Genomic DNA, 27332 nt, shown 5'->3' on the forward strand with positions numbered 1-27332 from the left:
CACTTTCCAGAAACAAAAAGGGGGGGTCATATGTATAAATACACAATATTCTGCATAAATTTTTAGGGTGTTTACAACCTCGGCCTCTAGGATTTAAAACTGAGAACTGATTCTTTTGGCGTTGTCTAAATCAGAGTCCTGACTTTAAAGTTGAGAATTGGAGCTTCAGCAAGAAGGGAATATGGCACCTCACTGAGCAAGTGGGGAGATATTTAGGCGCATGTGAACTTTAGGACATTCTTCAAGTCACACAGAGCAAGTCACCTATAAAAGGAGTATTTGAACCTGGATGTAACTCATAATGTATTGAAATGAAATATATTTACTAACTATTTTCCAAACAGATTTATTAATGTTACAAAATACTGTAAAATTTCTTTTGTCCAAAAGTCAAAACAAATGTCGCTATTGAAATATTTTCAAAAAATTGAGTACAAGGTGATGTCACAGCTCCTCTCGAGCATCAAATGCCTTCGTTACATTTCTGCTCCCATTCATATTTTGTAAACAAAGAAACTGAAATTGTTAAATAGGAAATCTAGATTCCTCTCCACTCACTGACTTGGCTGAAAATGGCTAGTCAAGCCTGAATGATAAACTTTCTTCTTCCTCTTTTATTAACTGACGGGAGTTGCACAGCAATGTTTGGCTGTTCCATGAGCAGACCAAGCTAGTTTATTACCCTAGTGTATATCTGGATTAGAAAGATCCAGATTGTAATTGTTTCCTTAGACAATGCTTTTTATCTGACCCAATCCTAGCACTTCTTATCTAGAAGCAAAGACATTTTTCTGGTTGTTGGATTACTTTGATAAAGAGATTTGAGAAAGAGAAAACCAGAATGATAGGATATTTCCTGGAGGCACATATAGAGACTATCTCATTTCCATGTGTGTTAAGAACAAGGGAATTTTTTGCTGCTGGTGGTGGTGCTATTCTGGGACACACCTAACCTATTTGACACTTAGAGTGGGTCATATTTTTTTTTAACACCACCTTTTCTCTGTATGACAAAATTATTTTCAGTAATTACCATGAAGTAAAATTAGATATCTATAGCTCTCTTCCATAAGAATGGTGCATAAAGCTTTACCTTTAAGTGGCCTTGTATCCAGCCTTTGGTTTAGAATGATATCTGGTTGCCTGACACTGATCATAATATAACAAAATTCTGCCTCAAGGATGCTGCCACATTTGCCTCTAGTGAATCTATTATTCAAGACAGTTTGGTTAGCACTGGGAAGAAGGAACCAAGATGTTGTTAAACTTATAGACTAGACTGTATGAACAGTTTTGTATGTGCTCGTTATTGAATATTTATTTAATATATTGTCTGTAGGTGTGGCATAAGTTGATATGAGGTATGCTTTCAATTTTCATTTGATAATGAGGTTGTGAGGAAGCAGATGTAACCCACCTTAACCTTTTGTGACCAGTATTTCTAATAACAAGAACTGAGAGATTTCTCAGCCAAGTCAGTTCATGAACATTGGGTGTTCAGTCGTCGTCCTTTGTTTCCATATTTCCTTGGCTGCTTTTGTAAACCCAGTGCATATATGTGTAGGTTTCCACTCTAAAATATCTAAAATACTCATTGAATCAATCATAAAGTGACTTGCCTTTTATGAGAAAAAAAATCAACCTTATAATTGCATCAGTTGGCCAGAAAACAATAGTTAATGCCATCTTTATCAATGGGGATAAACTTCAAAGATATAAAAGACTTTCACTTCAACCAAAAACACAAGAGACCTTCAGCAATTTAGAAGTATTAAAAGAAGATTAAAAAATCTTAACTGTAAGATTTGAAAATCAAGCTGTGAAGTCTTCTTGTTCCTTTCATTTAGGGTGTACTAGTACTTCTGTGAGAAATGGTTAGTTTGGTTGAATAGGTGTACTAGGCAACAGAAATATGTGGCAAACGCTAGGTGGCGCTGGAGGACTGTAATAATTGACCACAATTAAGAGCGCTTTACAAATCACAGCATTGTCAGAATCAAGGAGAATGTGAAATTTTACATTAAAAGTGATGCAAATGATCAGATTTCTTTCTCTTCTGACTACGGCGTCACTCACTAAAAATCTAAGTGCAGTTTTGTCATGAGTGAAATAGAGTTTTTACAGTGCTCACTGGGCAATAACTTTTCAAAACAAATTACATTAGAAAAACAACATCCCTTTGTTTTGAATGCTCCCATTTTCAAATTTTGTTGATCCTCAAAGTCATGGTCTTAGTTTTGATAACAGTCATAAACTCTTTATAACCCATGTTAAAATTACTTGATAGTCACCGCTCTAGTGACAGTTTCCTTATTTTGTGCAGGTTTTTTTTTTTTTTCTTTTTTCTTCTTCCTTTTTTTAATTTAAAGGGTCACTGTAAATCTCGGAGCATAGCACAGCACATGATGAAAGGTGAACGCTGTTTCTTCACCCTCCGTTTGCTCACGTTGTAAAAAAGAATGAAAAATATCTTCTACATAAGCTGATATTTTCTGTTTCATTTTCACTCTTCAACAGGAAAAATCTTCATAATCATTCCATTGAGGGTTATTTTTGTCCATTTTCATTGAAAGGTATGCACTTTCTGGTGGTCTGTTAAGATTTGGCAAAAGAGAAAATAGTATGTAGGGTTAATTATCATTACATTTCTATTCTCTTTTTGAAAATGTCAAAAGAAAGCATATACCTGGTTTTCCAATCAGCTATGTGTCTAATTTCTCCATAATACTTGGAAGGATTTTATCATTAATTGATTCTAAAACCTTAAGACACAAGTTAGAAGTAGGAAACTTGAGATTTAAAATATGAAAATACATAGTCTAAAGATAAATAGCATCTTAGTCAATTGGATGATAATTTTTTTACAAAATTAACATGTGTCATCTTATTTTGAATTATAGAAACTAAAATCCAAAATCTCTACATTGCACGTTCACAATTTGCCATGAAAACAACCAAAAACCATTTAATACAAAATGAGAAAATAACTAATATAAAGTTGAATTTAAGTTAACTTACCTCTATTTCTTATTTGTCAAAGGTAATTTAATTTTATTTTATTAAAGATTTTATTTATTTATTTTTGAGAAAGAGACCATGAGCAGGGGAAGGGCAGAGGGGGAGAGAGAATCTGAAGCAGACTTTACGTGGAGGGTGGATCACTGACACAGGGCTCTATCTTACGACCCTGAGATTGTGACCTGAACCAAAATCAAGAGCTGGACGCTTAACCAACTGAGCCATCTGGTGTCCCATGTGAGAGATAATTTTAAAAATTAAAGCACTTTGGTTTTATGCACAACTCCTCTGAATATCGCTACATAACCTCAAGTTTGGGGACAGATGATTTTAGCTTTTAAGGTACAGACTGAGGGTACCATCAGTGGGTACTTGAGATGCTGAGTGAACTACTTGGCTGTCTTAACTAGTTAGTTCTTCTTAGAGAGTATACCTCTTTTATAGCACCATGTGTTTCATATAACTTTCCTTTCTTAGTTTTTTACTTACAGCCCATGACCAAAAGTAAAGCAAATTAGGATTGCCAGATTTTTGTTGTTACCCTTGAAAGATTTCATCATGTTAGGGTACCTATTACTAAATTATTCACTCAGATCTCTCATGGTGCCCCAGTGACCTAAGAAGGTTAAGAAAGCTTTCAAAGTTCCTAAGAATTTCCATACTAAGGAAGTAAACAGAACAGCTTTTTAAGTGTATCTGAGATGGGTTTATATAGGCTTAGAAAGTACTTGCTTAATAAACTATTCTTTGTTCTTTTAAAATCAGAAATCTGAGAGGAGGGTCTTTTTTTTTTTTTAAGATTTTATTCATTTATTTGTCAGAGAGAGAGCACGCACAAGCTGAAGGAGCAGCAGAGGGAGAGGGAGAAGTGGACACCCTGCTGAGCAGGGATTCTGAAGTGGAGGCTGGGATCACGACCTGAGCCGAAGGCAGATGCTTAACGATGGAGACACCCGGACGTGGGAGAAATCTGAGAGGAGGGTCTTATGGTGGAAGGAAGTACACTCCAAAGAGGAAATGTACTCCAAGAGAATATTTTTATCTTGATTTTCAGAAACTCAAACTTGTAAACCATTACTGTTGGAGTCAATGATAATGCTTTGAGATGTAAATGAACCAAAACTCAACCAGAGTTGTTTAAGAATGGTGCACTTTGTTTTGCTAATACTTTGTTAAGTTAAATGACCAAACCAATCCTGAGACTAGTAGATCATATGTTATTAAAGAAGAAAAGAATAAAGAACTACAGTTTCATTGAAAAACAAATTCAGCAAAACCTCTTCAATTCTATCTAAGTGAAGAGGTTGGAAAACAGATTTGAATTAGTTTTGAGTAGTTTTATATTTTTATCCAGCAAGCAAATATAAAGAAATAGGAAAGGGCTGATTCTAGAGTCAGAGATTTAGGTTCCAACATCCTGGCATAACTTGGGCAGGTAAACCTCTTTTAAGACTATTTCACCATAGGGGCACGTGGGTGGGTCAGTCCCTTAAGCGTCTGCTTTCAGTGCTCCCCACTCATGCTCTCTCTTGTTCTCTTTCACTCAAATAAATAAATAAATAAATAAATAAACAAAGTCTTTTTTTTAAAAAGACGATTCATCATAGTCTTATAAAAAGTATACTAACCACATGCTACGGCTCTGGAGAGTATTAAGAAGATACTGTATAATGAATGAAACATCTGTAGTGTAAAGTCCTTTTCATCTCTCCATCCATCCCTTCATCATTTATTTATCCATTCTCGCATGTTAATCTTTCATTAAGTGTCCTCATGTGTGGTGATATTTTGTTTCTCATCTGATTTTCCATTGGTCCTAAAAGTGTTATTTGATGGATAGAATAAACAAAAAACTAAAAATGCTAAGCCTGGTCTAAGATTTTTTTTTTAAAATCTGGAATGTATATAAAAGTAGAATTTTTGAATCTAGTAGATAATATCATGATGTTGATGATCATGATGTTAATATCATGATGTATCAAGATCATGATATTGAGGTATAGATGATTAGCTTGAAATCTGGAGTACCTATGTATTTTAAAAAAGAGCACCAAAAGTTGACATGAGGATTTTTCTTTGTTACTTTCTGCGAGGAGAAAAGCCCTTGGGTTGGAGGAGGAATTTCCAGACAAGGATAATATTATAGTTAAAAATGACATGTAAAAATAAATGTCGTCTTTTCAGGAAATGGTCAATAAACTGTCTTAACTAAAGCAGAAGGCCATATAAGAAAATACTAAAAGATACGTTTTGGGTAGGACCATTTCATGAAGGTTCTTCAAGATCAAAGTGAGAAGTAGAAATTTGCCTATAATCAAAATTATAATCAGACAGGGACACCTGAGTAGGTCAGTCAGTTAAGTATCTGCCTTCAGCTCAGGTCATAATCCCAGGACTAAGTCCCACTTTGGGCTCCTTGCTCAGCGGGAAGCCTGCTTCTCCCTCTGCCTGCCTCTCCCTCTGCCTGCCTCTCCCCCTGCTTGTGCTTGCTCATTCTCTCTCTGACAAATAAATAAGTAAAATCTTTCAGAAAAATAAAATTATAATCAGACAGAAGAACTAGAGAAAGGGGTAGAGAATGTCATTAGATAAATATTTATTAGTTCATCATGTGTCTTCAAATAGTATTGGTGCAGAATTATATAACTCATTGAGGGAGCTTTGCAGATGTAAAAGGAGATACTGATTTTCTCCATTAAGATCTTTCGAGGATGTAAACATAGTAAGTGTCATTGAGGGCAAAATATGATACGATGCCAGTATGAGTACAGTGGTACTAGATGGTACAGAGACTCAGGTAGAAGGAAATTAAAAAGCGGTGGAAGAACATCTGGAAAGACTGGTGTATACTCACTTTGTACACACTCATGCTTTTTATATATCTTTCTTGAATTTGCTCCATTAAGCTTCCCCATATTCACTCGCTAAAACTCCTCTTGTTAAGGTCACCAAAGACTTCCTTAGTTGTAAATTTAGTTGTTAGTTCCAATCTTACCTGACTTATCAAGGTGTTTGACAGAGTTGCCTCCTCCTCCTTCCAGGCTTCCTCCAACATCAGTGAGCACTCCTTCTCAGTCTGTTGGTTTTTGTTTTTTGTTTTTTTAAATTTTATTTATTTGCCAGAGAGAAAGCACATGAGTGCGCACAAGCAGGGAGAGCAGCAGGCAAAGGGAGAGGGAGTCTCCCCTCTGACCAGAGAGCCCAATTCAGGACTTGATGTGGGACTCAATCGCAGGATCCTGGGATCATGATCATGACCTGAGCTGAACTAGCTGAGTCACCCAGGCACCCCGGCCTGAATAGCTCTTGCTCCAAATACCCTCATGGCTTATTCTGTTACCTCCTTCAGTCTTTACTCAGTTGTCATCTTCTCATGAGGCTTTGACTTTAATTGCTAATACAGGAGGTTCAGATGTCAGCCTGTGAGATACGGTTTTTACATCCCAACCCACCACTTCTATGGTAAGGTTTCTCAAAGTGCATTCTTCTGACAGTGTTTATTAGGATCACCTGGATGCTGGTTAAAATGCATCCTTTCAAGGATCAAGGTTTAGACTAATAAATCATAAACCTTCTAGGTGAAAACTAAGCAAACTAAGGTTTGGAAACTACTGTCTTAGGGTACCCTAGACAGTTATTAACTCTAGAATTGCTTGGGGGTGGGACAGAGGAAAGAAGGTGGCATAGAGAAGGCTATAGGTGTAGATCTTGTATTCTACCCCAGGTTTAACCAGAGACACTTTACATTTCTGTTTTGCTTGTCACGTTTCTGAGTGAGAGCTCTCTTGAAGAAATAGTTGATTGGAAAAAATACACAAAAATAGTGCTGCTGCCGGGAACCTGGGTGGCTCAGTGGGTTAAAGCCTCTGCTTTTGGCTCAGGTCATGATCCCAGGGTCCTGGGATCGAGTCCCACATCGGGCTCTCTGCTCAGCAGGGAGCCTGCTTCCTCCTCTCTCTCTCGGCCTGCCTCTCTGCCTACTTGTGATCTCTGTCTGTCAAATAAATAAATAAAATCTTAAAAAAAAATAGTGCTGCTATGGACATGGGATGATAAAAGAAAGTATGTGTGTGTACAGTGGAATAATACGCAAATATGTTATTTAAGAAATAATCTGGAGGTAGCATAAAGAATTGAGCCATACATGAGGCAAATATTTATTGAGAATCTACTATGTGCTGGAAGTACACAGGTGAATAAGACATAGTCCCTACCATTATGGTGCTCGTAGTAATGAGATTAATTGGGGAAGTAAATTACAGCCAGGGGAATCAGTTAGAAGGTAGCTGTCCAGATAGGAGATGAGAAGATGTGATCTACAGTGGCAAGGAAGTGGACGCAAGGGATATTCTAAAGGACGATTTGACAAGACAGTATGCCAGACTGGTCCAGGAGATACATACAAAAACAATGAGAGCTAATTCTAAACTTTAAAGGCTGTGCACAGAGAAAATTTGGGTACCGCTAATGAAATTAGGTTAGCTGTGAGTAGGAACATGTGTCTGTGTTGTGGGGATGGTTACTGGGGGTTATCGGTGAGTTCATTTTTGTTTTTAAGATTTTATTTTAGAAAGAAAGAGCAGGGGGGAGGGGCAGAGGTAGAGAGAGTCCCAAGCAGTTTCCACATGGAGCCCAGTGTGGGACTCCATCTCAGGACCCTGAGATCATGACTTAAGGTGAAATCAAGAGTCGGACACTTAAACAACTGCACCACCCAGGTGCCCCATGGTGAGTTCATTCTTGAACATTGTGTGTCAGACAGCAGTAGAACATTTGGATGAAGATGCCCACTGGCAGCTGAAGATAGTAGAGTGCAGTTTAGGCCAAAGGGAAGGCCTTGAAAGACTGAACACTGACAACCTCAGGGAAAGTTGGTAAGAATACCCAGCACCAGAAATAAGAAGAAACTGCCAAAGACATAGAAAAGAAACCCGGAAGGATGATTTTGTGGAGAATTGATATGAAAATTGAGAAAGTCCACCAAATCCAGTAAAATGGAGACTATAGGTTACCTTAGAATTCTGCCAATGGAGGGAGGGAGACATGATTCAGGGGTGTTTAGTGAGACCTCAGAGATCAAGAAGCAAGAGCCATCATCATGTCAGCAGTTTGACTGACAGGAAAAAAGTGCTAGTGTTTTTCCTTGACCAAAGGTCTCATTATTCTACTTTCTACCAAAAAGATTCATTTAGGATCCCAGAGTCCTAAGGCCTAGTATCCTGTTTGTCTATGGTCTTAACCCATTTACCAGGTCCAGAGTTGGTAGGGTTAGGATGGTGATGTTTGTGTTCCTCTCTTGGAATCTCCCGTCTCCATCCTCTGCTCTCTTTCACCTGGTCCTCAGAGCAAAGGGGATAAAGCAGGATCTGATTATAATACATCTTTAGATAAAAACTAATTAAGAGGTGAAACAACTGAAATGTGAGATAGGATCTGGGGTATACCTATGCAAGATGAAACTAAAATTTAGGGATATCTGGGGACTTTTTGGTACTAAGATATTCTTGGTCCTGCTAGTGAGGGGGCTAATCAGTCAAACACACATTCAGACCAGATTATTCATTCAGCCCCTGATTCTGAGAAGACTTCTAGTGTGTTTGGGGTGAAGAAGCTTATTATGCCTTCTGGCCAAAGCCTCCCACATTGGTCCTGTTCCTTTTACTAATTTTGCTGAGCTAATAATTGCCTCAAAACCTTCTCTAATTGTGTACTATTTATGTACTTCATAGAGGAAGACTTGTTATTCCAGAGTCTCTGATATGCTTTCTTTTAAGAGGTGCACTAGGCTATTCTCTAGGCACTGTGCTTGCCATGTGTGGCTCAACATTCAACTTAATCTAGTCCAAAGTAAGGCAAGGGGTACAAAAGTGAAGGACAAAGTCCAGGAGAGAAGACAAACGTATAAACAGCATGATGCAGTAGATTTAATAATATGTTTTAGTGTGCAAATCTCTGAGACAAATGGAGAAGATGGGAGGTGATCTCTGAGCAGAAAGTTGTAGGAGATTCGGGGTTTATCTAGAGGTTTGGGTAAGAGGATTCAAAACAAAGGGAAGAAGGTGCAGAGGCCCCAAGCTGAGACATACAGTTGTGTGTTGGAAGCTCTAAAGATCTTGTAACTGATGAATGTGAAGTGTGCAGTCAAGTGGGGGCCAGAAGGCAGGAGATGAGGTTGAAGGAGTGGACAGAGTCAGCTCAAAAGAATCTTCTGTGCTGGGCTAAGGAATTTGACTTGATTCTGTAAACAGTGGGAGGCTGTGAAGAGATTTAAACAAGTGCATGATGATTTAGCTGTGTCATCCACGTGGCACTGAGGAGGGCATCTGTACGGAGGTAGAAGCTGAAAGCCAGGGCCGGGGGGTGGCGGGGGGGCTGTGGTACATAGTGGCACAGGTTAGTTAGAAGACCATTGCCATAGACCAGGTGACAATATGAGCCTCAGTCAGTAATAGGAACAGAGCAGAGGAGAGATAATCATGTGAAAAGTTGAGAGGTGTTAGTAATTTTTATTTTTGACGTGTAGGAAAAAAGCATACGGGAATCTGATACTTTATTTTCCAGTATGGTGGTGGTGTCACTAATTAGTCAACTTTGGCTGCAAAACGAATAACCCCAACACTTTGATAGTTATACAATGAACATTTAATGCTCACTTTTGGATCTGTGAGACTGCAAGTCAGCTTTGATGGCTGTGCTCCAGGTCACGGGTCAGGTTCCAGTCTGCCCCAAGTGGTTTTTCATTTCAGGACCCACAGTGAAGGACGCAGTTTCTACCTGGTGTGTGCTATTCTCCTGGTGGCCAGAGGAACAATTTGCAAACATGCTATACCTCCTGAAGACTCTGATTAGGATTGAAAGGAATGCTAAAGAAGGATTGCTAAAGAAGGCTTTCCTAGGAAGTAAGGAGATGAAGGAAAGAAGGAGGAAGGAAGGAACAAAAGGAAGAAAGGAAGAAAGAAGGAAGAGAGAAAGAAATTTTGCATATATGAGGAGGAAAACTCTCTCATTCCACCGTGAGGTCACTTGGCAAAGGGCATGAACTTAATCCTGTTACAAGTAGAGAACTCTATAATGTGTCACACCAACTAACAGACTATGTAATGTGTAATGCAATGGTAATAATAATTTCAGTTTTAGGCATATTAACTCGAAGTATATCTAGAACATCTAAGTGGACAATCGGATAGTTGGGTCAAGAAAAATATTAGAGCTGGATTTATGAACTAGTTGGTCATTGGGTATAAGTAGTAATAAATGCAACCATGGAACAGACAGGATTGCCTAGTCAGGGTAAAAAGAGTTACTGATGGAACCCTCAGAAGCACTAGTGTTTAATGTATACAGATGAGCATGTGGATTATCTGAGAAGGAGTGGTTAGAAGATTAGTTGAAAGATCTGGAGAGGGAATGGTGACACTGAAGCTGAAATAGAGTTATAAGCAGGAGGGAGTGGCAATGAATGGTCCAGCGACTCTCAGATTTGAAGTTAGCTTTGATGGAGAATGAAAGTGAGGAAGGAGATCTTCTTATCTACCGTGAAAGGTTTCCTTTCAAAACTAAATTGCAAATTGATGCTCCCAGAATCACTACGCAAACCGTGGGATGAGGCAAATAAGACCCAGGGCATGGTTCCTGGCATGTGCCTAATAGCACTCCCTCAGTGGGTAGCCATTATGATCCTGTTGAAATCTGTGGACCTTTGAGAAACTACCCCTCCATTTAATGCAAAATTTGATGTTACACCATTTTGCTTTGAGTTTTACCCAAAGCATTTTATTATTAGAGCCAGAAGAAGCAGAAAAATATAAGATTGTGTGATTCTTATGGCATCACCCTTGAAGTTAATTATGGCAAAATTCTGGTATAATTGTTTTCATTAAGCTGATGTTAAAAAGGGAAATTGAGGGGGTCATTGCATTCCTGTGAAAGTTTTTATTTAAAAGATGTCTAATCTAAGACATTCTTATCATTATGATATTTTGGTCAAAGCAGCCATTTGCTCCGTGCCTGTATAAATTCTGTAGTTTTCAGTTCTGTTTCTGTATTGCCAGATAGGATAAAAGCTGGAAAGACATGTGTTTCAAAGTAGCCATAGACTTGAGTTTATGGAGATGAAATACGCATTCACAGCCTCATTTTCAGCATTCAGGCAACCACAGGGCTTGCAGCCTTTGTCCTCATAATTTCTTCCACCTCTATGTGGTTCAGAGCCCCAGTGTTCTTTCTGGCTGAAAGCATAGACCGTGTTTCACTTCATTAACAGAACATTGGTTATCAAGTTCTTTGTCTTTAATGATTCTGCTTCAGGGAACTGTCAATTAATAATCCCTGGAGGGACCACCATGAAGAATTCTTGTAATTAGATCATAATGCAAAGTTTTGCTTAGTCATGATATTTTTTAAAAATTTTAGTTATGATTTTTGGGCGATGACCCCAATCTTCCCATCTTTTACATTCAACTGCCTTTTTAACGCCGACTTTCTTCAATTTCTCTTATTGTGCTCATTCTCTTTTTAAAGTTTGTGAGTATAATTAAAACTATCCTACCTTTGAGAACCCTCTGTTCTCAACTAGCAGAATAAATGAAATATGGATACAAAGACTGAGCATATAAATTACCTCTAAAAAAGAAAATGCCTTCTACATAAAGCTTTTTGATTCTCTTTAATTTTTTTTTTATTCCAGAGCTTGATGGCTATTTTTTCTCTCTAGTCCAGTGATCTTGTTATTAAAGCATTCTTGTAAAGGTAATTTAGCACACATGCCTCATAGTTATTAACCAAGTTCTACTACAGTCAAATACCAAATCACTTTGCAAATGATCCTTCCTTCCTTCCACTAGCAAAGTAGCTTGGGGTGTGGAAGGGCCACGGAATTTCTTAGTTGTCCTGAGTGACATATAAAAATTTTACAAAAGTAGTGGAAATGGCTATGGGTCTTTTAAACAAATACTCATAAGTCTAATAGGGATGCCATTCTGAGTGTATATTCTCACAAATCAGTGACATTAAAAACCTTTGCAAACAATTTATTTGAAAAAAGTGATATAATTAATACAATGAAGACAACCCTTGACCTAGAAAAAAAGTTATGAGGGTGGGGCACAGAAGAAAGGCACAATAAGGCCTCAAACCGACAAACACACTTGCCTAAAATCTTTGCAATGCACTGAGCAAAATATATTCTTCTTTGTTAATATTTTTGAAAATCATAATACAGTATACAATGTCATTTGTGAAGTTTTTTTTAAGGCAGAGATGACTTTACATTTATTTAATCATACAAAAATAAAATAAAGGCATTTGACACATCATCTAATCCTACTTCTTCATTATAGAGGGGAGGGTATTAAGGCCAGAGGAATCCTCAGGCATTTGCCCAAGGTCATTAGCATGCAAATATCAGGTTATACTGAGGTCAAGGCAGAAGGATAATGCATGCCTTATAAGTTTTGTGTCACTGTTAGGAAAAAATAGGTACAATGCAGTTACTATGTACAAAGTGATATAATTTGGCCTGAAGCTTAGGCAAGACCACAGCTGGGTGCTTTATAACTACGGTTTTCTGTTTTTATTTGGATTTGGGTAAAATATGATGGTATTTATACATTTTAAGACAGGTTCATTTTAGGACAGAGTTTTGTAGAACTCAAAGTTAATCTGTTTCTTTTCCCCAGCTCCAAGATAATTCAAACTTTCAACTTCTGCCCTTTCTTTCCCCATTAGAAAAAGAGAGTCATACAAGTGAACCAAACCAAACCAAACCAAACAGCTAATTAGAGTTAACTGAATTATCAGTATATCTCAGATGAATTCTAATTTTATTTTTTCTTGGTTTTAATTATCAGGAAAATTGTTTAATATCACTGTTTCCTTTTGTTAGCTCATTTTAATTCTTTTAAAAGACATATTCTTGGAGAAGAATATATATTGCTTTATTCTATTCATTTCAGATTGGATCAGGTGGAATTAGGAAAAAAGAGGGCAGAGGATTTTTTTTTTTTTTTTACCATGGTTATAATTGATGCTGAGTTTACATGTGTATTAAGTTGTACCACATACAAATTTAGAGAGTGATTTCCAAAACAATTCTTTTTCTTTTTTAAAGAAAGTATTTATTTATTTGACAGATAGAGATCACAAAAAGGCAGAGAGGCAGGCAGAGAGAGAGAGAGGAGGAGGCAGGCTCTCTGCTAAGCAGAGAGCCTGATGCAGGGCTCAGATCCCTGGACCCTGGGATCATGACCCGAGCCAAAGGCAGAGGCTTTAACCCACTGAGCCACCCAGGCGCCCCTCCAAAACAATTCTTAAAGTGAACTTTTCAGAGCAATGTCTGAAAAAAAAATTGCCACAAATACTGTACTCCTTAAGGATATGCTTTTGTCCTATCCTGGGAAGGCTGATTGCTGATGTATTCTAAGAGTGTATTTTAGAGTAGAGTAACACTTTAAACAGAAGAATGTCTGAAAATCATGTCCTTATTGTTTTTACTTCTCTTTAAAGCAAATGATAGGGAAGAAGGAGGGGGAATGAGCCATCCTTGTCTCCCATTACCTCCTACCCCCCAATATTGTGTCATTACAATTGGAGAGGTTTAGCAGAAACAATGATAAGTTTTACCTGGCTTAGTGCCCTTTTCTAATTGAGTACTACAGGAAATGAAAACTCTAGCAAAGGTACAAAAAATGACAATCCACTGCTGTTCCATATCTCAGGCCAAGTGTCTCATAGGATCAGTAAGAGTCGAATGTCTGGGCAGAAGGTCTCAGGTCATTACCATAAAAAGCTCTTTGGCACCCTCTGTCACAGAACAAAGTGTCAGACCAGTTCCCATTACTAGGTGCCTGTGGTGCTTTTCTTAAATAATCAGTCCCATTCAGACAGAGATTTTAAGGTCCTTGATCGTCTCTCTATTTCATAAGCAGTAATTTTTAAGGCTAAATGGCACTAGAGACAGAATGTTTCTGAAGTAAGGTTTAGAAAAGAGAACTTGGTATATCCCAAAGCTGGCTTGATTCTTTCTCGTTTTTTCCCAAAGGTCATATTCCAAGTTCAGACCTGACAGTGTTGTACCTGAGCATCTGGGGAGAGGCAGGCAACATTCACTCCAGCTCCACACTCCAGCCTGGAAGGGCCTGGGAGCTCATGTACAAGTGGGGATCAATTTGAGCATGGCCTCTTGAATCCTAAAGAGTGGAGACAAAGCTTCCCTTGCTCTACTTGGACCCTTCAGCCTCAGATATGGGTGCCCTAAGGCTTATTTTTCTTCTTTAAACTTTTTGAGAACATGAAAAACCAGGTAAATGAAGATAGCCAAGATAACATTGCAACCATGCTGTATATAAATGCGCATTTTCCCAAAGAGTCCCACTTAGAAAATGTGCTTCACTGCCTTACTCTGCATACGCCCCAATGAATTCCAAGAGGTCACAGCCGCAGAGTACAACTTTTGAGATTAGAAGAGTTTGCTCTTTAAAGAGCTATTTTTAGCTAGAAGGGAAAGTATAGGCCTCAAATTGCCTGGCAGTATGTCCTCCAGTGGGGATCTGAATTGGAGGTCTGATGCCAGGGGAAGGTCTCAGTGGGGTTATTTCTGCCTTTGTTCCAGAAAAGGGTGGTTCTGCTGATTGTTGGTGTTGGGGGCTGGAAGGTTAGCAGCTTCTCCAGGGGAACTCAACCTATAGTCCTCCAGGACCTATTGTGTCTGGGCCCCCAACGGGCCTGAAACGGTGGAGCCTGAGGTGTCCAGTAGCCACACTGGAGGAAAGGACTCCCGAAGACTCATTAAAAATCACAGATGGTATTTGGATACCATCAGCTAGGGCTCCTGAGATAAATTCCAGCCCAATTCTTACAGATTATTAATGGAGTTTTCATTGTGTAGAGGGCATCATTCCAGGTCAAGCTCTGGTGAAGGGCGGGCTTGGAGAAGTAACCAACGAAGTGGGGGCAAGAAAAATGCTTTCAGCCGTGCTCAGACTTGCTGACTGAGTCTGGGCACCCTGAGGAGGTGCTGGAGGCGCGGGCAGCAGTAGAAGGGCCTGGTCCCAGGATCTCATCAGATAAGGACGAAGCTGGTTTGAGGGTTGTGTGCTGGAGGGAGTGAAGGGGAGAAGGAAAGGACAAGGTTTGAGAAGAATGGCGGGGTGAGGTAGAGACAGAGAAATACAGAGATGGAGAGTCGGAATTCCTGAAAGAGAAGTAGAAAGATAAAGCCGAAGAACAGGCACAGAGCACAAGAAAGAAAGGAGACAGAATGAGAAAGATACTGAGAGAGACAGCAAGGGAGAAATGGAGAAAAGACAGCGAGAGTCAGAGCAAAGAGCCGAGAGTGGGAGACGCTGGTTGGTAGAAGGTGTCAGAAACGAGGAGGTGGCAAAGGCTCAAAGCCTCTATCCGCGTTCCCCCTCCACCCCACTCTTCTCGCACGGCCCAGCGCTCGGCGAGGAGTCGAACGTTCGCGCAAGGTCGCCCAGTCCTCTCGGCTGTCGTGCACTTAATGGCTGGAGGTCCGCAGCGCCCCCGCATCGGGCCCCGCAGCCACAGGTCCGCGGCGCCCCGAGTCCGCGCTCGAGGCGGGCCGGGGGGCCCTGCACCCTTCTGCGCCTATTCCTGCCCTGCGCATCGCCCCACTACGCTCCCCACCACTCCTCTGGCGGTCGCAGTCCTCCTCACGCCCCCGGGGGACTGGGCTCTGCGGCCACCAGAGACACCGCAGAAGCCACTTCTCCCTGCGGGCCTGGCCCACCGAGATCCTGGGAGCGGGATCTATTTATTCGGGGTATTAATTAGTCTCTGAGGAATCGTTCACCCACGTGCCAATGTAATTGCCCGTGTCGGGAAGGTAGGCGCCGCAAGCGGCAGACCTACGGAGAAAGCACCACCTCGTCGGCGTCCCAAACCCCGGCGTGCTCCAGCGCGTCCCCCAGTGGCCGGGCAGGACCATGCACAGGGCCTGAGACTCCTCTCCGGAGTGGCCCCCTGGCTTCCCAATGTTGCGGTAGGCGTGCAGCCGCTCCGTGCGCCACGAACCTCCAGGTCTTGCCACCCCACCCCTTCCTCAGAAACTCGGACCGTTAGCGCTTGTCGTGTGGTTTTTTTCTCTGAAAGGCCAGTGTTTTATCTCTCGAGTTCGAGTCCCTAGGACTTGCCCAGTCTCCTCCCCTTAAGTCATTTCTACCTTCCTTCGGCAGCCTCGGAAAGCAAGGAGCCCGGGACTGCTCGTCCCAGAGCCAGAGCTGGCGGTCCCAGTCCGTCCAGCGCATTCGCTTCTCTCCCTCCCTCTCTTACTCCCTCCCTTTCTCTCTTCCTCTCTTTTCTCCTCCGCTTCCCCCTCCCTCTCTTGCCTCTTAAGTTTCCTGCACCGTGAATCCAACTGTGCCAAGCCTAGGCTCCCACGGAACCAAGCCCGAGCGCGACCCGGGCGCTGAGACGCCGACTCCGCCGAGGCTGGACGAGGCAGCGGGACCAGTCCGCGCCCGAGCATGGAGATGAAGCGCCAGGGAGGGCATGTCCGGGGCGCCGGAGACGCCAGGCCCGAGTAGCTCCTCCATGGAGCCTGCCCAGAGCGGTCCCTGCTCGCCGGTTTCGCCCCTAGTCCTGTACGGTACGTACACTTCGCCCTTACAGTCCGGGAGAAGATATCTTGGGGCGGGGTGGTGGGACACCGGGAAAGGGTTGGCAGGAGGGCCCCTGGTTGGGGGACAGAGTGCGCCTGGTGGGTGACCTCACAGACCCGGGCAGGCTTCCGCTCTAGAAGTTAGCGACTGACTCTGCCTCTTGGCTTGAAAAAAGTAGTGCCAAAGATATGCTTGTACGCGCGTGTATTTCTGTGCAGGGGACTCGAATGGGTAAACTGAGCCTGGCTTTACTGTATGCAAATTGCATTCCCGTTCCCCACCCCCACTCCACGGAACGTGTGAAGATATCCAGCACCTAATCCCGGTCAGCTCTACCTACCCCTTCCTCTTCCCGCGCCTCCCTCACCCAGTCTCTCCAGCTCGCTTTCCTCTCTCTTTCTCTCTCCATCTCTCTCTGCTGGTGTGTACGTGTGTGAGCACGGCCAGGGCTGGCGAAGAACCAGCCGCCGCCTTTAAGTCCGAGCCGCCCGGCCATCAAACACTAGGACAGATCTCGCTGCCAGAGACACTTGGGCTCGGAACCAGTCCGCACGCGGTTCTGTGTGCCCCACCACCTCCTGTCTCCACCACCCGGGAATTCGCACGCGAGGAGTGCAGGGCGCAAGAAACCCCTCATCCTCCTACCCTCCTGCTTGTCTGCCTGCGGACGGAGCGCTCGCTGGTTTCAGGCGCTGGATTTACTCGCTTTTTCAATTTTTCCTGCCCCCCCCCCTTTTGGTCCACCCCTCCCCTCCACGACCCCCTTTCCTCGCTTGGTCGCCAAGCCTAACCTTGCCCGCGTGGTCATGGGATGTCTAATTTCATTTGTATCTAGGCTGCTGAGAGCGCTCCTTGCTCTGTAAAGTGGATGTCAGGTGGATCTATGTTTTTGAAGGAACAAAGACTCAGCGAAAGCACCGCCGAGGAAGTTTGAGACGCGGGAGGATGCAGGCTGCGTGCTGGTACGTGCTTCTCCTCCTGCAGCCCGCCGTTTACTTGGTAAGTCGCTGCGGACCCGGCGCCCCCGCAATCCCACCCTGGTCGCGAGGCCAGACAACCAGGGGCGCGCGGGAGGAGGGTGAGACAGCCAGTGCAGCGAGAGCAGCGTTCCTAGCGACCGTGTTGGAACAACTTTGGCAAGCTGGTCTTTGGATCCCTGCGGGATTTTCCGGGTTTCCCACCCTCATTTCTTGCTCCAGTCCCCCATCTCCTGTACGTGATTCTGAAAAGAATCTAGGTGGCCCTAGACATCCAGAAACCGAGGAGATTGTGGGACGGGATGCTTTATGGGGAGAGATGGCAAAAGAAAGGGTTGAATATACATGGAACTCTCATTAGTTCATCCACAGAGTTTAAACGAAAGGAAATGGAGGTAGACAGTGAGGAGCACGAATCTGCCTGGGTCTCTGACTTTGAAAGTGAATCTACCCACCTAGTCCCCCAGTTTGGAGATATGACACAAAGAAGTCAAGGTAACTTTGTTCACTTGCAGGGTTCACAGAGGACAAGTTTATCAGATAAGAGCACCAAAAGCGATTAGATAAGAGTTAGGTCAGGGTTGCCCCGGCAAACATGTAAGGGCTCTCCTCCCTCTCCTCCCAATCTCTTCTTTCCACAAAATAACCCAACCCCAGTTCCAGGGCTGAACCCCTTACTAGGGAATGGCAGACCTTGTTGTCAGGAAAATACTAAGCAAAGTCACTGCCTGAGTCTTTCTGGAGTGGAGTTTGGGGGCAGGGGGGGGGGTGCTGGAATTTGCACACTGTTGGAACTGGGGATGGAGGTGAATTGGTAGCTGTGGGCACCGCGTGGAGCCAAGACGGAGAGAGCAATTTTCTTGTGTCTGGCTTCAGGGAGGGCCAGGGACACTCGCACCCTGCTGGCGAAGTTGTGTTCAGTGCGCTGACACCCCATAGCTTATTTCTGAGCCAAAAAAGCGCACGGAGGGCCCAGTGTGTTCTGCCTAGGGACGAGGAACGCTGGGCTAGGCAGCCCGAGCTCTCTAACGGGTCTGGAAGAACAGGATGGGGGGGGTGGGGGGTGGGGGCGGTGCCGTCCCTCAATCCCAAGGGCTTCAGAACCCACAAGCCCAGGAGCAAAAGTGTTGCCAACCCTTCAATTGAGAGCGTTTCCCAGCTGTTGCCCTGGTGCATGTGACTGCGGGGCTGCTAGTTGTGTGAACTCTATGTTAATGAGTGTGTATGTATACGCGTGTGTGAATATGTATGTGAGGGTGTGTGCCTTTCACGGGTTTCAGCTTCAATCCAAGAACCTCAGTGTCGCCGGTCTTTGCATCTTTATCGCCTGACTATCGCAGCCACGGACGCCAGAGGGCGCTGCGCGTCAGTGTCCTCGCCTACAGGACACCTTGGGGTAAACAGGTGAAAGCCAGGGCAGCCAATCCAAAAGAACAGGCTTTCTGACTGTCACCGAAGTCTGTGTGTTCCCCGGCTGGAACGCAGACAGAATGCAAAAATTGTCCTTAACATTTCCCATCTTCAGTCATTCTTGCCTCCCCCCCCCCGCCCCGTGTCCAGTCTACCTACTGACATTGAGAGCCCAAAGACGAAGGGCAGAAAGTTTGGCTAGAGGAAATACAGAAATTGTTTATTGAAAGAAGGGGGAGGGACCGCAAAATGAAAGCTACAGAGGAGGGATATTAACGATTCCCTTGACCATGGAAACCCTCCTGCCCCTTTCCTCTGCATACCTTTACGCATGGCCTGAACCTCAAGACTATTTTTATGTCCTTGGACTGTGCTCACACCCGGCAAAGGCTCGCGGCTGTGGTGCAGTTTATTGCTTGGAGCAAGTATTTCGATAGTCTGGAAAATAATCTATCAAAAGCAGAAGTGAAATCAATACGTTGTGTTAAATTTTAAATGTGTTTGTTGGCAGTTAAACCGTTTTCCACTCATTACAACAACAGTGCTGGATTTATTCTAATGCGCTGCGTTCTCAACAACAAGCGCATTAATTCTCCTTTAATTGTAAACTGGGAGCATTTGAAAACCATTCAGTGTGCAAATTATGCTGATTCAATTACCGTTTAGTTACAGACTTCATTACCTGAATGCCTTTTGGCAATACGGAGAAAGGAGACAATTTTTCCAGTTTCACTCAAAACAATACGAAATGTGAACAATAAAATAGAGAAGGCGATTTCGAAGTCCATTCTTTTCTCTCCGATCTAAAGTTGTTTTGTATGTCGGGGATTAGAAACCACACGGTACCACAAAAACAAAAGACTGGTAGCTGCGACCCGAGGTAGTATTTCCAGGGATTGTAATCCTATGGTTACTTGCCCTCAGAATTCCAAGCTATTTTCCTGGAAGAGCAGGGAGCTGGTTTTTACCATGGAAATAAACTTAAAAGGGCGATCGGGCAGTCGGGACAGGTTGGTTCTAGGCAGGTAAGGAAGTGGAGAGGCTTCATTAAAACTCTAGGGCAATGAGATAGACCTGAAATGGCTGAAGCTTCTTTCTCCATCTATTTTATTAAACACCATATACTGTGACCGAATTGATCATTTATTTATAACTGTATGTTAGAACATCCTGGATCTTTGCAAGAAACTGCAATAGATGCATGCAGTTGGTCAGGAGTTGCTTCAAGTTACACTCCAAGAAAGCAGGAGTGGCAAAACCACTATTTTATTTTATTTTTCTCCTTGAATTGCCATAAATCAAGAAGGAGTTTAATGAGTAATTTTATGTCTTTATGAGCTCACACCACAAGTTAAGTGACAGGGTGCTCTATTTATGCATTGCCTCCTAGCTGATAGCACAGTGTATCTTTCCCTTTAAGCCCCTGGAATCCCAGTTATGTTTTCCAAGGAGTGATTGCCACATTGTGTCCAGGGGAACAAGATTTGTGTAGGTATTTCTTATACAAAAATATTCCTGCTTCTGCTTATAGAGAAATACCTTGAATGTTCCCAAATTGGGGATTTTTCTTTTTTTAAGTGAAAAACAATTCTCTATCCAGCAGGTCAATGCTCTATTCTTAAGTCACACTCTTCTGCCTGTATTTGAGTGAATGTTCTTAAAATGTTTCTTGGCCCAGGTTTCTTTGGATGCTTGCTCTAGGTTGAGGATTTTGAGTGTTTTTGTGTTTATTGAGAGATGAGTCTGTTCTGTTTCAAACTGGAAGCTTATTTAGTACTGCATTAGGAAGTTAATTAGAAATGTGTCTACAAAGTAACCTTCTGAAACATATTAGCTAGCATACTCAAAAATCACCACAGGGCTAACTCTAGCCATAAATGCAGGGAAGAAGGAAACCATTTTTAAAAAATAAAGGCAAAGAAATTTTCTGTCTATTGAATTTTGTGTATAATAAATTTAAAAGTCTCAATTTGTCAGGAGAAGAATCTATGGTGTATCAATACTTATTTAAAAATTTTAAAAAGGGCCTGCAATCTTTATTCTCCTGTCAGTTCTGCACTGATTCCAGGATGTTTTCAGTACGATAGAATGGGGGTAACAGGTACAACAGCATTTTAACCGAATTGGAGCACATGCTGGATACACTAGGAAAATGTGATTTCTGGTTCTGAAGAAAGGGAGTCCTCAATTGCATTCTTTTCGGTGGATCAAACTGAAGGATAGGCCAGGGCACACAGGGTGAGCTCCTCGGAGCGGAAAGCAAAGGTCTCCTCTTGGTGGCTCACCTGTGGCCATTTTTAGAGTTGAGGACTGAATCTAATGAGTACTCCCTGGGCATGTCAACAAAAAAGTTACTCAGAAATTGAGTCCAGAGAATCTGGTCAGGGGTTGAATGATGTCATTGTGATCAGTCACACATTCACAGTTCTGTTTTCATGAGAAGAGGCTCCTCACCCTCCAATTTAGGTCCCACCAGTTCTGCTAGGAATTCAAATTGCTAATAATCTAGTTACTTTTTAAACCAATATGGGTAAGAATTGAAAAACCTTGTTCTTAAAAAATTTTGAGTCAGTCATTCCTTCGAATTTAGAGTGTCCTTAAAATGTGAATACTACTCCAGTTGTTTAATAGAGATTAAAGAATGATTAATATACATGGAATACTACCTCTGCACTATTAGAAGCCAGACCGTTTGGGTGAAATTCCCTCAGCGTGAAGGTGGCTGTTAAGAACTGAGAAAGGTGAGAGGGAAAAGCAGCAGGAGAGACCATCTGTGTCTATCCTTTGGACTAGCTATGAGCACTTTACATCTTTTGAAAATTAAGCCACTGCCCACTGAAAATAGTACAATTTGAGCTTATTCCTGAAAAGAAAAGTACATTAACTACTTGACAGTGGCTGGTCAGTGTTTTCTGTTAAGGCCAGTTCTTGGAGATGGTACTAAAATTTCCCCAACACCACTGCATTTCCTGATCTTTCCACCCAAGACCAGCCTTCCTGATACAGGAGCCAAACCTAGGGTTTGAAGGAGCCTGTGCCCCCGCAGTACAGCAGGAAAACTTATCAGCCCCAAGACATATTCTAGGGCTCTGTGGAAGGAAAAGTTGCTGCTCTCCCAGGCATTTTACTGAAGTGTTCAATTTTCTGTTTACCAAGAAAGCAGCTCTCCTGGTGTGTGGGAAGCACTTGGGTGGGTTGCCCTTCTGCCACACTTCAGGAGAATTATGGTAGTCTGGGGCCTTCTAGTGATAGCTTCTGGGAGAAACTGTCTTAAGTATTAGAAGGGGAGAACCAGAATCACTCCAACTTTCTCAGCTGTATTTTCTCGGAAAGCCATTAAGTTCGTGGCTCCTCTTTGTGCGAAGTTGATTTCTATTTGGCTTTGAATTGTTGACGGCTATTTCCTCCTTAATGTAAGTGTTGCCTGGGTGAAAAATATATCTAGTGGCAGGGAAATTGGTTGATTTTTTTGAGATAGGTGCCCAATGTCCTACTTTTCTATCTGAGGGAAAATTTTCTGCAGACTACAGAAATTGACAGCATTGTCCAGGTAATAACCACCATGGACAATATTTTCAAAAGGACATTTGAGTGATGAAAGCATTTGGATATTGCTTTTTCAAATAAGCAATTTTCTGTCTTGGCCTTCTTTGATTTTATAGGGGATGGGGGAGAAGGGACCAGGAATTGGCAAAGGTACACCTTCCTGGTTACTCCCAGTCCTGAAATATCAAGGTGCTCCTCAGCTTCGGTTGGAATTCCGGGGTCTGAAGAGCCCTGAATGGGTTTGGCTGTCGCTGCTTTGATTTTAAGAGTCAAAAGGGTATCTTGGGAATGAGGAATGACACTCTTCTTGCACTCCCCTGTCCGGATGGAAGCTCTGAAAGTTGCATGCTCTCAAGTAGCCAGTTAGGAAGTGTACATTCTTTCTGAGTTGGTTGGTTGTTTTTAAGTAAGGTGCCTAGCTTTGCTTCGATCCTGGAAAGTTCCCTTGAAGTAACCAAGTCCTTCCGGAGCTTCAGATCTCATTCTAAGACCTAAACAGTCTTCGCCATTTTAATTAATAGGGGCAGGCAGGCTAGTCAGTCTGGCGAGGCGCGGGTCGGGTCAGCTGTTTACAGGAGCAGCCGGGTGGCAAGGCGGGTACGCTCTCCCGCCTAGCCCTGCAATCTCCTCGCCACTATTGCTTAGGTCCGGAGGCGTGTTTGCAGGAAGTTGCGGTCTTGATTTATCCGCTACTCAAGCTTCCGATCAGCTTTTTCTCTATGTCAGCACTAACCCCTCCCGGAGCTTGGTAAACAAGGCACACACATTTTTTTCTGCTGTCGATTGGCATGTTGACGACTCTGCTTGAAGGAATGTGACAATAAAGTGGGAAACCAAAGCTTGGCAAGCACTTAATCAAGGATAAAAAGGTTCCGCTGTAAGGATGTCACTCAATTTATTGTGAAAGTCGAATGAATTACGTTTAATGAAAGTGCTCCCCAGATGAATATTACCAGCAATTTCCTGAGTTGGCTCTGTCAGCTCGAGATGAGGAAATGCCAACCCAGATCAGAAATGAGCGCCCATCTCAATTACTATGCAAGCTTTCCAAGAGCGGCTTTTTATTGAGATAATATATATTGGCGGCTTCTTCGTGCCCGTCCGCGCGCCTAGGAGCGCGTTTGCGCATTTTCCAAGTTTGCCATCTGCCCTCAAGGTTTTCTGGCTGTTGCTTAAACTTCCACTGAGTGCGCCGCGTTTTTGCTGCGGGCTGAAAACCTAATTACCCTGCTTACAGATTTTTCTTGTATATTTTGTTTACTATGGAGGTGCGGGCTGGCGGGGGTGAGGTTGGGGGTGGGACCGAGAGAAACCTTTTCCTCAGGTGCCCGTCGTTACGGAAAGTTCCTTTGTCGTTTAGATGGGTGCTCTGGGTGTTGGAAAGCAAGGTGGCTCCCAGAGCCGGGTCTCTGGGATAGAGAGCACCGTGGGGGTCCCAAGAGCAGGGAGAGTGTCTCGGCTTGCCTCTCCCAACGCCGAGTAGCAAGAAGACTTTTAACGTTTCTACTTCCTTTAAATTAATATGGGTATTTTCTTGTTCAAGCCGGAAATAAGTTGGGGAGGGGGATACACAGGCCACAGCCGGAGAGCATCACCTCATCTGCATGAGAATGGAGAGCCGAGAGGCTTTTCATGTAGTGCTTCTTTTCCCACAATAAGACAAATTGCCGCTTAGAAATACCGAGTGTTTCCTTAGAAACTGGCTCGTGGGGGCTCTGCGCGTTCCTGTTGAACCTGACTTCGGCCAGGCCTGGCTCATCACCCTCGTAACCCTAATGGATTCTGACGGGAAGGATCCGAGTTAGTGACGGTGAAGGCAGCAAAGGGAGGTTGGACGCCCTCGTCGTACCAGAGGGAGGGGGCGTCCTCCTGACACAGAGGTCTCAGAATCCTCCTCATCCATTGATTTTAAAGGCCATTTCAAGTCGTCTTCTACAGTTAGAGGCAAGAAACTTTCTTCGACGTAGGTTTCATACCCTAGACTCGGAAACCCTGTCGTCTCACCAAAGCCGCAGTGTTTGGGCCCCGGGAAGTTTGCCAGCCGGAGTCGCTGCCGCCACAGCTGCGCGCTCTATTGTCTGCTTTTCGCCTCGGGTGACCTCGAGCAATCCCAACTGGTTTAAGAAAACAGAGGCACAGCTCTCTCGCGTCTAGACCTTAAGCTTTCACACCAAAGCGTAGCTTCTGGGGAACTTTCCGTCGACGCCGCCGAGCTTCTGTGCTTCTAGGGCAGCAGGCAGGAGTGCGGCAGGTCCCCGGAGGGAGGTCGCGGGCACCGAGATTGAATGGGTCTTTGGTCCGCCGCTGAGTAAGCCCGGCGCGCGAGCGGTTCTTCAGAACCACGGACAGAGCCACAGGCTCCGCCCGGCCGCCGCCAGTCCCCGCGCCAGCCCTCCTCTGTCCCGGCGGCGCGGGCTCTGTCCCTACTGAAGTAGAGTTGGCGCTTTCCGCAGACACTTCTCCACCGCCCAGCCGCGACTCTGACGACCCGCCTCCCTCTCCCGGTGTTTCGGGAGCACTGAGCTCAGATCTCTAGGTCCGCAGAGTTTCCTCTGGCCAGATCGGCTGGTTTGCACCACTTTCCCCCAACCTCCGTGGCTGCGGCGTCACGTGATTACCACAGAGTTTGGGCTGAGGGGGAGCTGAATTCTTGCTCCCCCCACTTTCTCTTCCCCGTCCGCATTCCTTCGCACAGTTCGTTAAGTCTGCCCCCACCTCCTCCCCCCAGAATCAAGTGATGTAGAGCTGTAAGTGTCTTTAACAATGTAAAAGCCCCGTTTGACACACAAGGAAAGTGAGGTACGGAGAGGGGATCAACTTTGTCGTCAGAGTAAAACCGAGTGGGGAGCAGTGACTCATGCCCTATCTCCCACCTGCAGGGAACACGGCTGGAGCCCTGGAGACACCCTCCATGTTCAGGCGCCCTTAAAGAGCGACGCGGGTGGAGGGTGGGAAGTCGTAATTATTATGAATTTCTAAAGGAGTAGTAATTATTCACGGGGAGCAGGACAAACCAAGACTCGCAGAAGAATCGATATATTTCCTATCGAAAGTGCTTGGCTCAACTTTAATGCAGACGAATTGGGATGCAGCCTCATTATTTTCCGTGTGGTTAGGCTCCGCAGCGTGGGGCCTGATGCAGCGTGGAATCTATCATCATTAGAACCAGGAGGGGGTAGGGGGAATTTTCTCCTTATTTACTTAACAAAACAAACAGACAAAAAGCCCCTAAACCCCCGAACAAACCGCAAACACTCCTGCACAATCACTGTCCCGCCTCTTGTTTCCTTCCTTCAACCTCCTTCTCCAGCTGCTGTTGCACACTCTCCCCTGGCCTTTCTGAACCCCCTAGAGCCAACACTGTGGGCATTTAAAGTATGCGCAGTTCTTCCTTGGCGGTGGTCACACGGTTGATTTGGTCCAGAAATAAGCCAAGGAGTACCCAGAGTTGGCGCTAGGGGTTCTCTGTGTCAAAGGCGAAGGCTGGCTGGGAAGTTCTGTCGGTTTCTCTCCCCTCAGTGTAAGAGGTAGTCCTTTCAGGATACCCGTTTCTGCAAATCCATGCAGTATTAAAGAAGCAGAGGTCTGGCAGGCGGTGCTCCATCAATCTGTGTGAGAAGCCAGTTTGGAGAAAGGCAAACCTTCAAGAAGAGAACCAATCTGGAGGTGAAGAGAGGCTGGGAATTGAATAGGAATGGAAGGGACGGTTCAGGAGCCTGGCCTCCAGGGTCTTCTAGAAGGCCTGACTGAGACCATTCTTCCTCTTTCCAGCAAGAAGCTGGCCTTTTGCCCAAGGGCCAATCCAATGCAGTTTTTAAAGACTGGGAATGGGTCTCACCTTAATCCACGAAAGTCTCTACTGTGTCCAGGGTCCTGCCTAGTGAATTGCACAGCATTTTCCTATTTCTCCCCGATTTGTGCTGCCTGCACTCCTAGGCACAGTCTCAGTCTTAGAAGTTGCCTGCCGGCCCTGGTGGGCAGCTGCTGGGTTGGAAGTTGTATTCTTGTGCGTGTGTCTTCACTGTTTCCTGCAATGCCATTGCTCGTAAGGTCAGCAAAGTGGTGTGTGTGTGCATGTATTGTGAGCGGTTGTGTATTTTTGATTTCTTGGCCTTCATTGAGCCCTTCTTTATAACAGACCAGTCTAGCAGAGAAGATATGGTTTGGCACTTAAAAAAACTAACTCCACCTCCTTAATTGCATTAAAATTATCACAATTATAGTAACATCTATAATAACATCAGTGAAAACAAAAATTAAAATTATGGACTTACGAGCACTAAAGTAGAAATAATACCCTTCACATTCACTTGGATTCTCTTTTCCTCAGAGCCCAGCGTTTCATGGTATATTGTGATTACCTGAGTGTCTTTGTTTGCATGCTGTCAGAGACAGCCAGCTAACTCAATACCGGGACTGTATGATCTACTGACATCATTTCCTCCCACCATCTTCATTTTTAGAGGTTTTATAATTAAACTCTGTGAGATATACGTAACATGCATCCAGCGGAGAGCCTTTTTATTTATATTTATGTAGCATGCTGAGGAAGGAAAATTAAGGAAGTGCTTATATTGAAGTAATAAGCCTGCTTTGATATTAGCAGGAATGTCCTTTTAATTTACTTTTCTCAAGTCTAAAAGACTATCTCTATAAGACCAGACTCCACAGTCATGCCTTTTTAAGGAGAGATTCCAATAAAGTGGAAAGACATTTATTAGCTTGTACCACCTTAGTGGAACAAAAGGCCAGGCTAACCGCT

The 27332-nt window shown here is 43.6% G+C and overlaps 1 protein-coding gene across 1 annotated transcript in view; it reads left to right on the top strand.

Moving 5' to 3' along the window:
* Positions 1-17582: 17582 nt before the first annotated feature.
* The window catches only part of NXPH1 (neurexophilin 1), a gene marked incomplete at its 5' end in the record, with an annotated part of 290310 nt that continues 280560 nt past the window's right edge, over positions 17583-27332 (top strand). The window contains one exon of the mRNA XM_080819018.1: positions 17583-17636. Within this exon, the coding sequence (XP_080675144.1) occupies positions 17583-17636 (54 nt within the window). The remainder of the gene's footprint in view (positions 17637-27332) is intronic.

This window comes from Martes martes, assembly GCF_963455335.1.
Source record: "Martes martes genome assembly, chromosome: 11".
NCBI lineage: Eukaryota > Metazoa > Chordata > Mammalia > Carnivora > Mustelidae > Martes > Martes martes.